Source organism: Xyrauchen texanus, chromosome 21, assembly GCF_025860055.1.
Source record: "Xyrauchen texanus isolate HMW12.3.18 chromosome 21, RBS_HiC_50CHRs, whole genome shotgun sequence".
Lineage (NCBI taxonomy): Eukaryota > Metazoa > Chordata > Actinopteri > Cypriniformes > Catostomidae > Xyrauchen > Xyrauchen texanus.
Genome location: NC_068296.1, coordinates 41,516,875 through 41,529,902, shown reverse-complemented (window position 1 = coordinate 41,529,902; position 13,028 = coordinate 41,516,875). Strand labels below are relative to the sequence as shown.

The 13,028-nt window shown below is 39.8% G+C and overlaps 1 protein-coding gene across 1 annotated transcript; it reads right to left on the bottom strand.

Moving 5' to 3' along the window:
* Window positions 1-4,297: 4,297 nt before the first annotated feature.
* LOC127661502 (uncharacterized) lies at window positions 4,298-6,674 on the bottom strand. Its single transcript, XM_052152235.1, has 8 exons — window positions 6,569-6,674; window positions 6,225-6,297; window positions 6,079-6,143; window positions 5,827-5,904; window positions 5,506-5,735; window positions 4,789-4,963; window positions 4,557-4,668; window positions 4,298-4,448 (listed from the first exon to the last, which is right to left on the bottom strand). Exons 1-7 carry the CDS (start codon window positions 6,672-6,674, stop codon window positions 4,559-4,561), a joined length of 837 nt encoding a protein of 278 aa, XP_052008195.1. The 3' UTR covers window positions 4,298-4,448; window positions 4,557-4,558.
* Window positions 6,675-13,028: the final 6,354 nt, after the last annotated feature.

Sequence of the window (13,028 nt, the reverse complement as noted above, 5' to 3'; positions counted from 1 at the left end):
TTTTGTCAAAAACAACATTTCAGACAAAAAGCTGAGAAAAAGGCATGTTTATGTCTGATATTTTGAGCTTCTCATACTCCACTTCTTCATGTTTGAGACGATCGCAGTCTGTTTCTTTGATCAAACAGTTGCGTACTCTTTCAAAACATGCGCAGGGGTCTTCCTTACCGTATAACACCTAAAACACGGAAAACCGGAAAATTCCGTGTTTGGCGGGGAAGCGTTTTTTCATAAAACACGGAAAATTCCGTGTTTGGCGGGGAAAGGGTTAAAAAAGCCTCTAAATAATTTGGCCCAATTATAGCTAATTCGATATTGACATGGCGTCTGGTGGAACAATACATTAATCATTCATCCAAATTTTGTATGCAGTCTCCTATCTGGAACAATTATTACCTGTTTTGAAACATGAAACCATACACTTGTTCGCTGTGGTCAGATAGAGGCATTAACACTTTAGAGAATATTTATGACGAGACAGGATTAAGGTCATTCCGGGATCTGCAGTCTTGTTATAATCTGCCGGGATTCTCATGGTTATTGTATTTACAGTTGAGATCTTCACTTAAGGCTTATGGAGTTCCTTGGGACAGACCTTTGACATCTCACCCCATGGCTAATTGTTTTGAATCCATGAAGGGGAAAATAGCCACGGTCTCTATTATTTATGGTAGTCTAGTCATGGAGAAATGTGGAACTCTTGGTATTAGAGAAAATGCCTCTTCTGGAATCTACTTGCTGCACTAACTGCCACAGACTTTTACAAAGGATTGCAGTTCTTGAAACAAAGTTATTTACAGGACCACCAAACCAGACGGAACACACAACAGAGCTTCGTCATGGACGCCCTCAGCATACAGCCGGTGAGTCCCATGAATCTAGTGCTCCTCGACAGGCCATACTGATTGTAGAGAAACAAACCGATCGACTTACAAATCGATGGCAAAAACAGGGAGCGAGACCAAAAGGCACTCAAGACATCAGATTGTCACGAGCATCTCATATTGCCGCAGTAGCATCCTCTACCCCAGATACGGCTCTGACAAGGAATGCAAACACTGGTTTCCTACCACCGCCTATACATCTTGAGAACAGATTTGAAGTATTAATGAATGAGGAATCCCCAAATGTGATGAATGTGATCGAACACAGACTGAATCAGCCAGTAGCTAACACTGATGTGAACTGGCGCTCAAGGTCGAGCAGACAGCGGCATTCAGCTCAGAGCGCAGCCGGGCCCAGGACTCTGATAGTGGGTGACTCCATAATCAGAAACAGCAGCAGGGATACAACTACATGCTGCCTTCCACAAGCAACAACCTCGGATGTAAACAGGGAACTTCAGAACATTCTGATGAAACATAAGACTGCAAATCGACTCATCATTCATGTGGGGAAGAATGATATTCATAAAGAGCAGTCAGAACTCCTTAAAAAGGATTTCAATGAACTTTTTGAAACACTTAAAAGACTGAAAGTTCAAACATTCATCAGTGGACCACTTCTAGCAAGAGGAACAAACAGGTTTTCACTGTTGCTTGGGCTTAATACATGGCTGCAAAAAACCTGCAATATAAAAGGAGTGAACTTCATTGAAAACTTCAATCTTTTCTGGAGTCAGAGGCAACTGTTTCGACAGGATGGCCACCACCCAAACAAACTTGGTTCAAGAGTGCTAAAGGACAATATCTACTTCTCCCTCAATCATCCTTCTGCAGTGTGTGCCAATCCACTCAATCTGAATAGCACACACACACCTGGACACAGTATGAATGACCACAGGACTTCACTTCAGCACCTGAATGGACATGCAGTTGACAAATCACACAAGGACAATGATAACACCACTCAGCCACAACAATTTCTGCTCATGGACACAATCTCATCTGAGCCCTGCCCACAAAGTTCACCACAGACAGACTGTGACATATTAGAACTGCTCCAAGGTTCAGCACCCAAGGACGACTTTCTGGAAAACATCCAGGGAAACCAGGACAGCATATTACAGCCCCTCTCACCAGACACGTTATCCCTCTCTCCAGCATCTCCACATCTGTGTTTCTCAGAGAAAATGGAAGAACTGGTGTATGCTGGAACCAAACTATCCCACTCTTTTGCTGCAAGCCCCCAGATATCAAGCAAAAAACGTCAGGCCCCTCAAGCACCTGCGGGCCCAGCTCGCCCTCCCCCTCCTCCTGTGAGAGCTCTTCGTCCTCTGCCACAACGCCAGGGCTCACACCCTCCTCCATCTGCTCGAGGTGAACCAAAAACAACTGATACCAGCTCTCAGTGATATGTGTTGGGTCCCTGCTATGATAACAGTAACTTTCTCAAATGTTTACAAAACAAGCGGGAACCCAGTGTGCCTGTATCAGTCTCTATTGCTGTTCGATTACATCATAGAAAGTCTAAGGCCTTCAAAAGCCATACAGCAAACCCATCTAATCTGGTGCCTATTACACGCCAAACAAAGATTGCTGTGGGGACAAAAACTGTTAAGTTAGCACTTTTAAACATCCGCTCACTTAAAAATAAATCACTTCTAGTCAATGACTTAATTATCACATACAACCTGGATTTTATGTTTCTAAATGAAACTTGGCTAGAAGAGAGCTGTAGTGCAACAGTCCTTAATGAAACATCCCCTTGTAACTTTACTTATTTGAGTGTCTGCAGAGAAGGTAGACGAGGTGGGGGTTTAGCTGCTCTTTTTAAAGATGTCTATCAATGTAAGCAAATATCATTTGGGAATTACCCGTCTTTCGAATATCTGGGTAGTGTGTTAAAAGGTGCTCCACGCATTTTACTTATCATTATTTACAGGCCTCCAAAATACTCTCCAGCCTTCGCTGAGGACTTTACAGAACTGTTATCAACAATTACCTCAGAGTTTGACTGTTTTGCCATTGCTGGAGACTTTAACATTCACATAGATAATGCAGAAAACAATATGACAAAAGAAATCATAACTGTTTTAAAAACTTTTGATCTGGCTCAGCATGTACATGGACCCACACACAATCATGGACACACTCTAGATTTACTTATCAGTAAGGGTCTAAACATTTCATCGATTGTTATTAAGGATGTAGCACTGTCTGATCATTTCTGTGTTTTCTTTGATATATTGATCTCTCCTGCCATTGAAGCTAGATCTGTGTCCGTCAAGAAGAGATGCTTAAATGAGAACACTAGTGTACTATTTATGAAGGCTATATCTTTAACACAAGTATATCTGCTGACTCTGTTGATTTTCTCCTTGATTCTTTTAACTCAAAAGTTAAAAGTGTAATTAATGATATTGCTCCTGTGAAAGTCAGGAAGAAGAGTGGCAGACAAAAAGCGCCTTGGAGAAACTCAACAGCAGTGCAAAATATGAAAAGACATTGCAGAAAAGCAGAGCGCATGTGGCGGAAGATAACATCTACAAAGACAGCATCCATGCTTTTAATATGGAACTAGGCAAAGCTAGACAGACTTTCTTCTCGAATATTATAAACAGCAACTTAAACAACACACGCCCTCTTTTTGCGACTGTAGAGAGACTGACAAACCCCCCAAGCCAGATTCCCAGTGAATTGCTCTCAGACAGCAAGTGCAGTGAGTTTGCGTCTTTCTTCTCTGAAAAAATCAATAATATCAGAAAGGTGATCAGCACATCCTTGAGTTGTGCTGGGGTCAGACAAATCAAACCACAACCTGAGAAAGTAGTTACTATGTCTGATTTCAACCCACATAGCAAAATTCAGTTGAATCAACGTTGAAATATGGTTTGGCAGAAATGTTGAAACTACGTTGAAGCCTAACATTGATCCGATGTTGAAAGTGTCCCCTCTACTTTTGTGTTGAATCAACATCAGATTTTCAACCATACTGACATTTAATCAATGGTGATTCAACCATCATCTAAATGAGAATCTACATTTAAATTTCAGTTGATTTTATGTTGAAATAATGTTACTTAATCAATGGTGAATCAACCATCATCTAATGAGAATCTACAAATCAATTTAAGTTGATTTTATGTTGATTTTATGTTGAAATAATGTTACTGAATCAATATTGGTTCAACCATTATCTAAAAGGTATAAAATTAATTTATATGCATTAATATATATATATATATATATATATATATATATATATATATTAAAATGAGTGATGGGCATTGTATCTTGCAGAACAATCAACATCAACCTCCATTGAAAATACACTCTATTTAGCAGTAGGCCTAAGACTGCCACCAACAATAGGACTAACCCTATAATAACAACAGACACATTTTGGATTCATTTAGTTATATGGATAAAAACATTTATTAGATTTTTTTAAGATTTTTTTTTCTTTTTTTTTAATGCAACAAACAAAACATGAAGAACAAGGGGGTGATGCTATGTGTGTGAGTGGGCTTGTATGTGTGCAGGGCCATAGCACATCTGAAGAGGACACTGTGGGAGAGAAGCAGAGACAACATGTCAGCACTCACGATGAAACATTTTGCAGAGCAACTTATGCAACAGCTATTTAGTAATATTAGGAATATCAAATTCACTTACATCTAATTTTTCTTTAAGCCTCCTGCACGCCAAGGGGCGTAACGTAGCCAGTTCTTCACGATGTCACTGAAGGCCTGCTGTGTGAGCTTCCTGTCACACTGCCGAGAAGCAACTGAAAGACATGAATCCAAAATGGTTGTTTTAGGAATGATAAGATACTCATTGCATCAGTTGGGTTGAAATAACTTGTTGCCAGCTGAAAACAGCACAAGGAATATTAAGTTAAACTCACCAAACATGCAGTCTTGCAGGCAAGTTTCCCTAAATGGCAGCTTGGCCTCACTGTGTTTGTACGCTTTCCCTGCCCAACTAAATTTACAGGCCAGGCCGTTTGTTAAGGCTGCTGCCAGCATCCTCCTGATCATGCAGGTCGAGCTGGTGCCTCCCACCATGGCCAAGCGGACAATCTATTGAGATGTGAGGAAAAATGGATTTAAGTACAATTCCAGTTTGCCTGTTGATGTAACTCAATTGGAACACTGGTGTTAAAGGTCCGACCATGCGGAACATGGATAAAAAACAGTGAAATGTTAAAATGTTGAAAATGTAGAAATGTTGGGAAATCCATTACAGGAACATGACTCTCCATGAGCTAGGGGAAGGTGTAACATCTGTCTATGCATGTTTAATAACATCTAGAGGACATAAGCTTTCAGAAAATGTAAGTTTTGAGTGGTATATTGGATTTCCCTAAATAGTAGAGACCAAAATGTAAAGTCTTTCTACTTGATTCACAAGGCGAATCTCGATAATGACCGGCGTTCTATACATTATCCCTTACTTAACATTCTGATCAATGTTCAGCATGGTCAGACCTTTCAAAAACAATTGGTTTTGTTGGATTATGGGGTAGGGGTGGGGTGCGCAGTAAGGCCCAACAGCACCTGGTAAGGCCCCGCCTAATATGCAGAATGTCTCATTATGCAGCTCAGTTTATCAAACAAATTACCATCTTTTGTCGGACTGCCTCTGTTTTTAAGAGGGCTTCGGCCTCATTAAAGTCCTCCTCGTTTGTGATAGGCAGCTGGACGGGGAACGGCTCTCGGCTTGTGGCTGGTCCACTAGCTGGGGTTCTACCCTCGGCCATTTCCCCCATGATGAACTGCACATCTCGTGAAAGTTCCTTCACCACCACTAGCACTTCGGCAAGCATCCCTGTCATCTTTTGGATGGCGAGGTCTTAAACAAGGGTAAAAACAAATTGTCATGAGATAAAAATGTGCAAAATACTTCTGTGGTTACATAGCACAACATTTTCTAATAGACTTGCCTTTCAAAAGCTGCCCATTTTCACCTTGTGGGGCACGAAATGGGGTGTGCATGGTCCCATACGGTGATATACTGGCACCTGCAAAACAAAGATATTAATTTATATATTGGGACCATCAACAAAACTTTGAGAGGGCAGATTGTGTTGTCAGCTACCAAAGGACGTCATTTTATGTCATGCTATGTCAATTTCATTGTGGAATTCTGTGTCCACGGCTGTACAAAAAGTGTTGCTGGAAGTATGGCATCATACCCTCTCTCTGTGGGACCTGCAGCTGGTGGTACGGCCCAGCGCCGCGGCGGATGCTGCCATCATTTCTGACACACACAATAAGGAATGCAAAAGTCAGTGAATTAAATTATTTTACAAAAGACACATACAGAGGCTTATATGACTACTGGCCATTATTTGAGAGCTTACCATGGTGAAATTGTGCTGATGCATTTGATGCACTGGCACCTGCAAACATATCTGCAAAAGGGACAAAACAGTTGTGTGAAACATGATTAGTTTTTGCACAACTCTCAACCTAAAAGCATGATCTAATTCTACAATACATTCAATTCAATGGTGTTTAGAGCCACCTGGGTTGTATGTTACAAAGAGGTAGGGTCAGTTACAGGGCAGCAAGGTTTGTATACATGATAAATGAATAGGTTAGTTAGGTGTAGAGAATAGAACATGGTGTTGTATGATACAAAGAGGTAGGGTCAGTTACAGGGCAGAAATACATGTGACCTACCATTTCTTGCCAGTTGTGACCAGGATTCTGGAACTCTGACATTAGGCGGGCGTAAAACCCGTGGTTTCTTCACCTCGCCAGATGGCTCATCAGAGTCAGAATCCATATACAGTGGATTTGGCCTGAATAAAAATAAACACATCAGTCCATTTTATATCAAGCCAAAGTCAAGATAAAATAATGCTGCTGTGACCTCCTTACTATTAATTATTATAAATAATAATAGATAACTAGTTCAATTGTGAGGGGACAGAAGTAACTTCCAGTGAACATCACTTACTTTGATTTCCTTTTCTCCCGTTCTTCTTTTTCCTCCTCTGACTCAATCTCAGTGGTTGCACACAATGTGGTGTTGTACTTGTGTTCTCCTCGCCTGGCTTCTTCATATGTTTCTGGAGAATGCAGAGGAAAACAACACCATTTTCCCATAGTTTTCCTTAAAACTCAAGTCACTAGTACTAGTTTCCGGTCAGCAAGCCCATTTTTCATTTCTGTCACAAGGTACTTAACCCCTCACTGCTCCCCAAGCGCCGCTGTTGTTGCAGGCAGCTCACTGCGCCGGGGTTAGTGTGTGCTTCACCTCACTGTGTGTTCACTGTGTGCTGAGTGTGTTTCACTAATTCACGGATTGGGATAAATGCAGAGACCAAATTTCCCTCACTGGATCAAAAGAGTATATATACTTATACTTATTCTTACTTATACAACTGTCATATATCTAGAAAACATCATATAGATACATTTTGGCTGTAGCAAAACCTATACATCTTATACCATACCTTAATGTATGTATATTATGTATGACAGAAATGAAAAATGGGCAACTTTCAAGAGTAAATTGTAGTGTGTATGTTTAGTGTGTAGTTTTCCCATTAATTTGCATATGGGTTGCACAGATCATACTCACGACATGTAATTAGTTGGCGGACATCGCTGTAGGTGATCCATGTACTATCTGGCTCCATCCTTTGTTGCAAAGCCTTTGCACGTGGAATTTTTTTGGGTGGCCATAGCAGTGTGTTATCTCTCAGCCAGCTCTGCAGAACTATGGCCGTCCCACCATTAGGGAATTGTACTACTGAGTACAGCACCTGATCCATCTTTAAAGAAAAAATAATAAATACTCCATGTCCTCTAACAACTGAAAAGGAACTAAATTAACTCAACTAAATGGAACTAGTTATCCCCCCCACCTGAGAACCCCTACCCTGAGAACCCCTACTAATACATCATCCCATGATGAAGCAGTGGTATTGCTATGCCACCATCTCCATCTGGGAAAAAAAGACATTTTCGCTTGATACAGCTTAGTTTGCCTATCCCTGCGTTTTCTTCAAGTCTACTGACCTTGTGTGTTCCAATGTACGTTGAATCACAGGGGTACATATAGTATGGCTGTTTGTTTCTGAATCTTCTGTACATTACATATACATCTTTATCTGACTTCAGAATATTCACCACTAACGCAAAGCAATCTGCCACTTCAATACAATTGTCTCCCACCTTTGTTGATAAAGTGAACTGATTAGTGGAAACCTTCTTGTACTGTTTAGAGGATGTGAACTGGTGGGGCAAAGGACCATCAGTGTGGATTTTGTGTAATATTTGTTCATTTTTGGGATTTGGTGCTTCAATATATGTAATTTCCGATAACCTTTTAACTATTTGCTGTAGAGGCTGGTGTGGTTTGCGCACAAGTCGCTTAATTTGTCCCAGATAGTTTTCAAAGGGGAATCCTGAAATGCTATCAAGAGAGCCAAAGTGCTTGTATTCCTCAGCCAAATGAATGTGCTGGTGTACATTGTAAACAATTTCATCTGTTCCGTATAACTGCCCATAGTGCTGAACAAAAGACACCATTACCCTCTCTGCAAAAGATAGCATTTCCTCAGAAATACCTGGGGAAAGCAGCAAATACATGGCAACGGAAAACAACATAAAGTTGTCATATATGTCAGTTGGAACACAGTCCTTCAAAACAATTGGGCCCCAATAAAGCATAAATGAACGGAACTCAGTGGCTTTCCACCGATCCAGTTCAGCTAGTGCCCTTGGTTTTCTATTAAATTCACAGGGCATGTGGGAGCGCAGCTTGAGGAGTTTCTCAGAAATTGTCCCTACAGTGTGTGACGGAAGCCTTGTTGTCTTCTTCCCCTTTAACCACATATTCAAAAGTTTTCGAGTTACCCCGAGACAGCTGAGATGCATGTAGTCTATTGGAAACATTGACACCATATTAACCACCTCAGATAAAGGACTGGTTCCAATGTGGTGCTCCTCATCAACCCTATCCTTGAAACTGTCGTCTGTCCTTAGCCTCACTTTGGTTTCTGGATATGTCATTTTGTTTCGCCATACTCCCTCTTGAAAACACTTGTCACATCCTGCATACCCATTATGTGACTTAATCTGTTTAACGAAGGCTCTGGCTGGAGCATCACAAATAAAAGAGGAAACCAGAACTTCAAACTGCTTGTCAAGATAGATAATGCCATTACTCAGAACATTCTTAAGATCTCCAACAAATTGTTCAAGGTACTGAGAAAGACTCTTTGGCTTGCCTTCACCACAAAAGATACCAACAAGAAAAGGGGACTTAGTGTAGTCACATTTCAGACAACCAAGTATGGGCCAGAACTGAAGCTTTGAACTTTTGAATAAAGGTAGACCATCCACATTGAATTGTAAAACAAGAGTAGTCAGAGTTGCTGGTAAACTCAAACATTGCAACCGTGAAAGTACTCCCTGTACTATCCCAAAATGATAGTATTCTCCGCCTTCTATTTTAGTGGTAGGCACACTTGCTTGTGTTCCAAGTAATGTTCTTGCATCTTTGGGAAGGGTGGGGTGAAACACCCTTAAGATGGAGAGCAAAGAGGACAGTGCAACAAGAGACACAGAATAGGATGTGGCCCAATATTTTAAGCTTGTTTTTAAGAAGTCTTCATTAGGCTCATCATCATCACTGCCAGGGCCACTGTCACTGTCACTTTCAGGTTCTATTTCGTCAGCCACTGGTTCACAATCTAAATCTGAATCTATCTGTGCAGTGCACAAGTCGATATGTTCCTGCAGATCACTGTTGACTAGTGGTCTGTTTAGTGAGAAGTCAGAAGTTGTTGGGAAACCATCTAACTGGCACTCAGAAGAGATTGTGATAGGATTTGTGGTTTCAAAACTGGAATTAACAGCTGATAAATTATATTCAAACAGAATATCCTGCTCTGTGTCCCTCACTAATTTTTTGACTTTGCGTCTTTTAGCTTTACAAGATGCCCTATAAGAAGACATTATGCAGATGCTGTCACCAGAGTACAAACCTTTGTATTTAATTGGTAGCAATAAATGTGACTCTGCTTGTCTTGGATCCTGAAAAGGAGAAGAGAGAAAATCAATGTGCTGTAAACAACTGTTGCATTAAAGCTGTTTCTGCTAAGTAGATTAAGTAAAAATTTGAGGCACTGATGAAGCACAAAGCCTCCTAGAAGTATGTGCGGCCATATTGTCATACAGATTTAAATCAAGCAGGCAATACCTATACTTCCAGTACTTATAAGCTCCATTCACTTCGGATGCAGCCTAAATAGTAAGTACGGGAAGTATGGGTATTGGAACACAGGGATAGACTATATGACAGCAGCACCCTTAATGGACTTCATAACTTTGTTAGTATCAGGTAAATATCACTAAACCCACACTGTTTAGACCCGTCATTTTCACGTCTAATTTCATAACCCCCTCCACACACACACACACACACACACACACACCCCACAAACTTAAACATTACCACTCAATAAGGGTTTATAGGACAAAAGCAAGCATTTCAATTACTGCTCCGGGGCCCCCTAGTGGCAAGGGCCTGGGGCTACTGCTCCTTTTCCCAATGCCTCATTAATGTCTGGCTGCGGCCTGTGGGACATGGACATCCATATCCAAGTGCTTTTATGTTTGTATTCGCAAATGAGGCATAAAGTTCTTAACTATGCACTAATTTGCATACAAGTATTTCAAGGAAAGAAAGGATAAGGAGGATGGATGGATGCAGGTCTAATAATAATAATGGTAAGGGTGGCATATGTCAGACCATGTTGGATCTCATCCTGAGGGTATATGCTTTCAGAAAAGATATGGCTTAGGTGGTATCTTATTATGATGATGATTATCATTAGCTGTAGTATTAGTATTATTAATATTAGATAGATAGATAGATAGATAGATAGATAGATAGATAGATAGATATCTACTATTAATAATACTAATACTACGGCTAATGATAATCATCATCATAATAACCAGATACTAGTATAAATTAGAGCCCGACCGATAAAGGATTTTGAAGGCCGATACCGATACAAATATTTGTTGGTTTTAAAATCCGATAAACCGATATATCGGCCGATATTTTTTTTTTTTTGCAGAAGAAATGCAGAAGGCATTTTTATAAATGTGTTAAGCCTTGTATTTTTTAAATAAGTTTTATTAATAAAGGCATATAACCAGTTTATTTGTAGTGCACTGACAATAGTTTTATATAATTCGTTTATTAATTAAATTATTAAAAAGACAAAAAGACCTTGAGATATGTTTGGTAATTGTACCTGAATTAATTTAAAATTAATTTGCTATATTTCAGATCAATATATTTGTTTTCCTTCATTTTAATTAACCCTAACTTTATTCTCATCTGAATTATAACTAATTGATTTCCGTATAAAATAATACTACTATTAAAAACACATTTGATTTTCTTTTTTAATCAATGTAGAATGTAACTTAAAAACAAACAGATTAGATTTTTGGTTGGGTGACAGTTGTAGGTTACAGTTTGACAAGAGTTTAGAGTGTGACAAAAGCACAATGTTGTGTTTTATTGTTTTATGTCCCTGTATGATGTCCACAAAATGACAGTATGTTTTTATGTTTCCACTGTTCGATCAGCGCCCGCGCTCTCTCTCTCTCTCTCTCTCACTCACACACAAACACACACACACAGTTTAATCGCGCCCGCGCCTCACTCTCTCTCTCACACACACACACACACAGTTTGATCGCGCCCGCGCCTCATTTTACAAGTTTTCTGTTAACTTTGAAACGTTACGGATCTGATCCCTCCTCGCTAGTGACACACTCGGCTCGCACTTTTGCAACAATATCGTTGACTTGTTGTCACTACAGCAACTGTTTAAATTGTAGCTAGCGTTACCTGCTAGCTAACTAGCTCTAGCACTATTCACATAAATCAATCATGGTCATTCCCTTATTGAGTGATAAAGTTTCCATTTAACGACAAAGTGCCAAAACAAACAACATGTTTATTTTTATTTTTTTAAAACATAAGTCAGTTAAAACTTACCACAAGCAGGAGTGGGTATGAGCAGTCACTGGAAATGGCGCTGGCTAACTGCAGGTCTAACGGTAGCAGCTAGAAACTGATATGGACCGTTCCAAAGAAATATGTTTTTGGTTTCTTACTTGTTTTTTATTTGTTCTCTGTACAGGTTACACACATAACCTAAGATACATGTTAAAAAACCATCACAATCAATCGTCCAAGCATTGTGTTTAATTAAAAATATAATAATTAAAAATATATAAACCCCTCATCTTAATGGTCTCACCTAGCAGTAACCGCCACTCCTCGTGCGTCCCGCCTGTTTAACTTTGACAGCATTGATTAAACATTGATCTAATGTTTGCAATTCAACCATTAAATTCAACCATAATTCAACGTGGATTCAATAACATTTTTTCAACTTTCAATTCTTCAGTGGTTGATTCACCAACACATTTCAACCATAACCATAAATCAACCATTTCAACCAAAATTCCATGTTGAAATAACATCTTCTGCTATCTGGGAAAGAAATTGATGGCAACATTTTGGAAGAAACCGTACAGCACCTTAAAACATCAACCTGCGCCCTTGATGCACTTCCCACATCTTTTTTCAAAAGTGTGTTCAACTGTTTAGAAGCAGATCTCCTAGAAGTGATAAACTCTTCACTTCTCTCTGGGAGTTTTCCAAACTCCCTGAAAACTGCAGTTGTCAAGCCCCTCTTGAAAAAGAGCAATCTGAATAAGACCATATTAAGCAACTATATACTGATCTCAAATCTGCCTTTCATAGGCAAGATCATTGAAAAAGTTGTCTTCAATCAGCTGAACAAATTCTTGAACTCAAATGGATACTTTGACAATTTTCAATCTGGTTTCTGATCGCATCACAGCACAGAGACAGCGCTCATAAAGTTAATAAACGATATTCGCTTAAATACTGATACAGGCAAATTATCAGTACTGGTACTACTCGACCTCAGTGCTGCATTTGACACTGTTGATCACAACATACTTCTTGACAGGTTGGAAAACTGGTTGGGGCTTTCTGGGATGGTCCTAAAATGGTTCAGGTCATACTTAGAAGGGAGAGGTTATTATGTGAGTATAGGAGACCATAAGT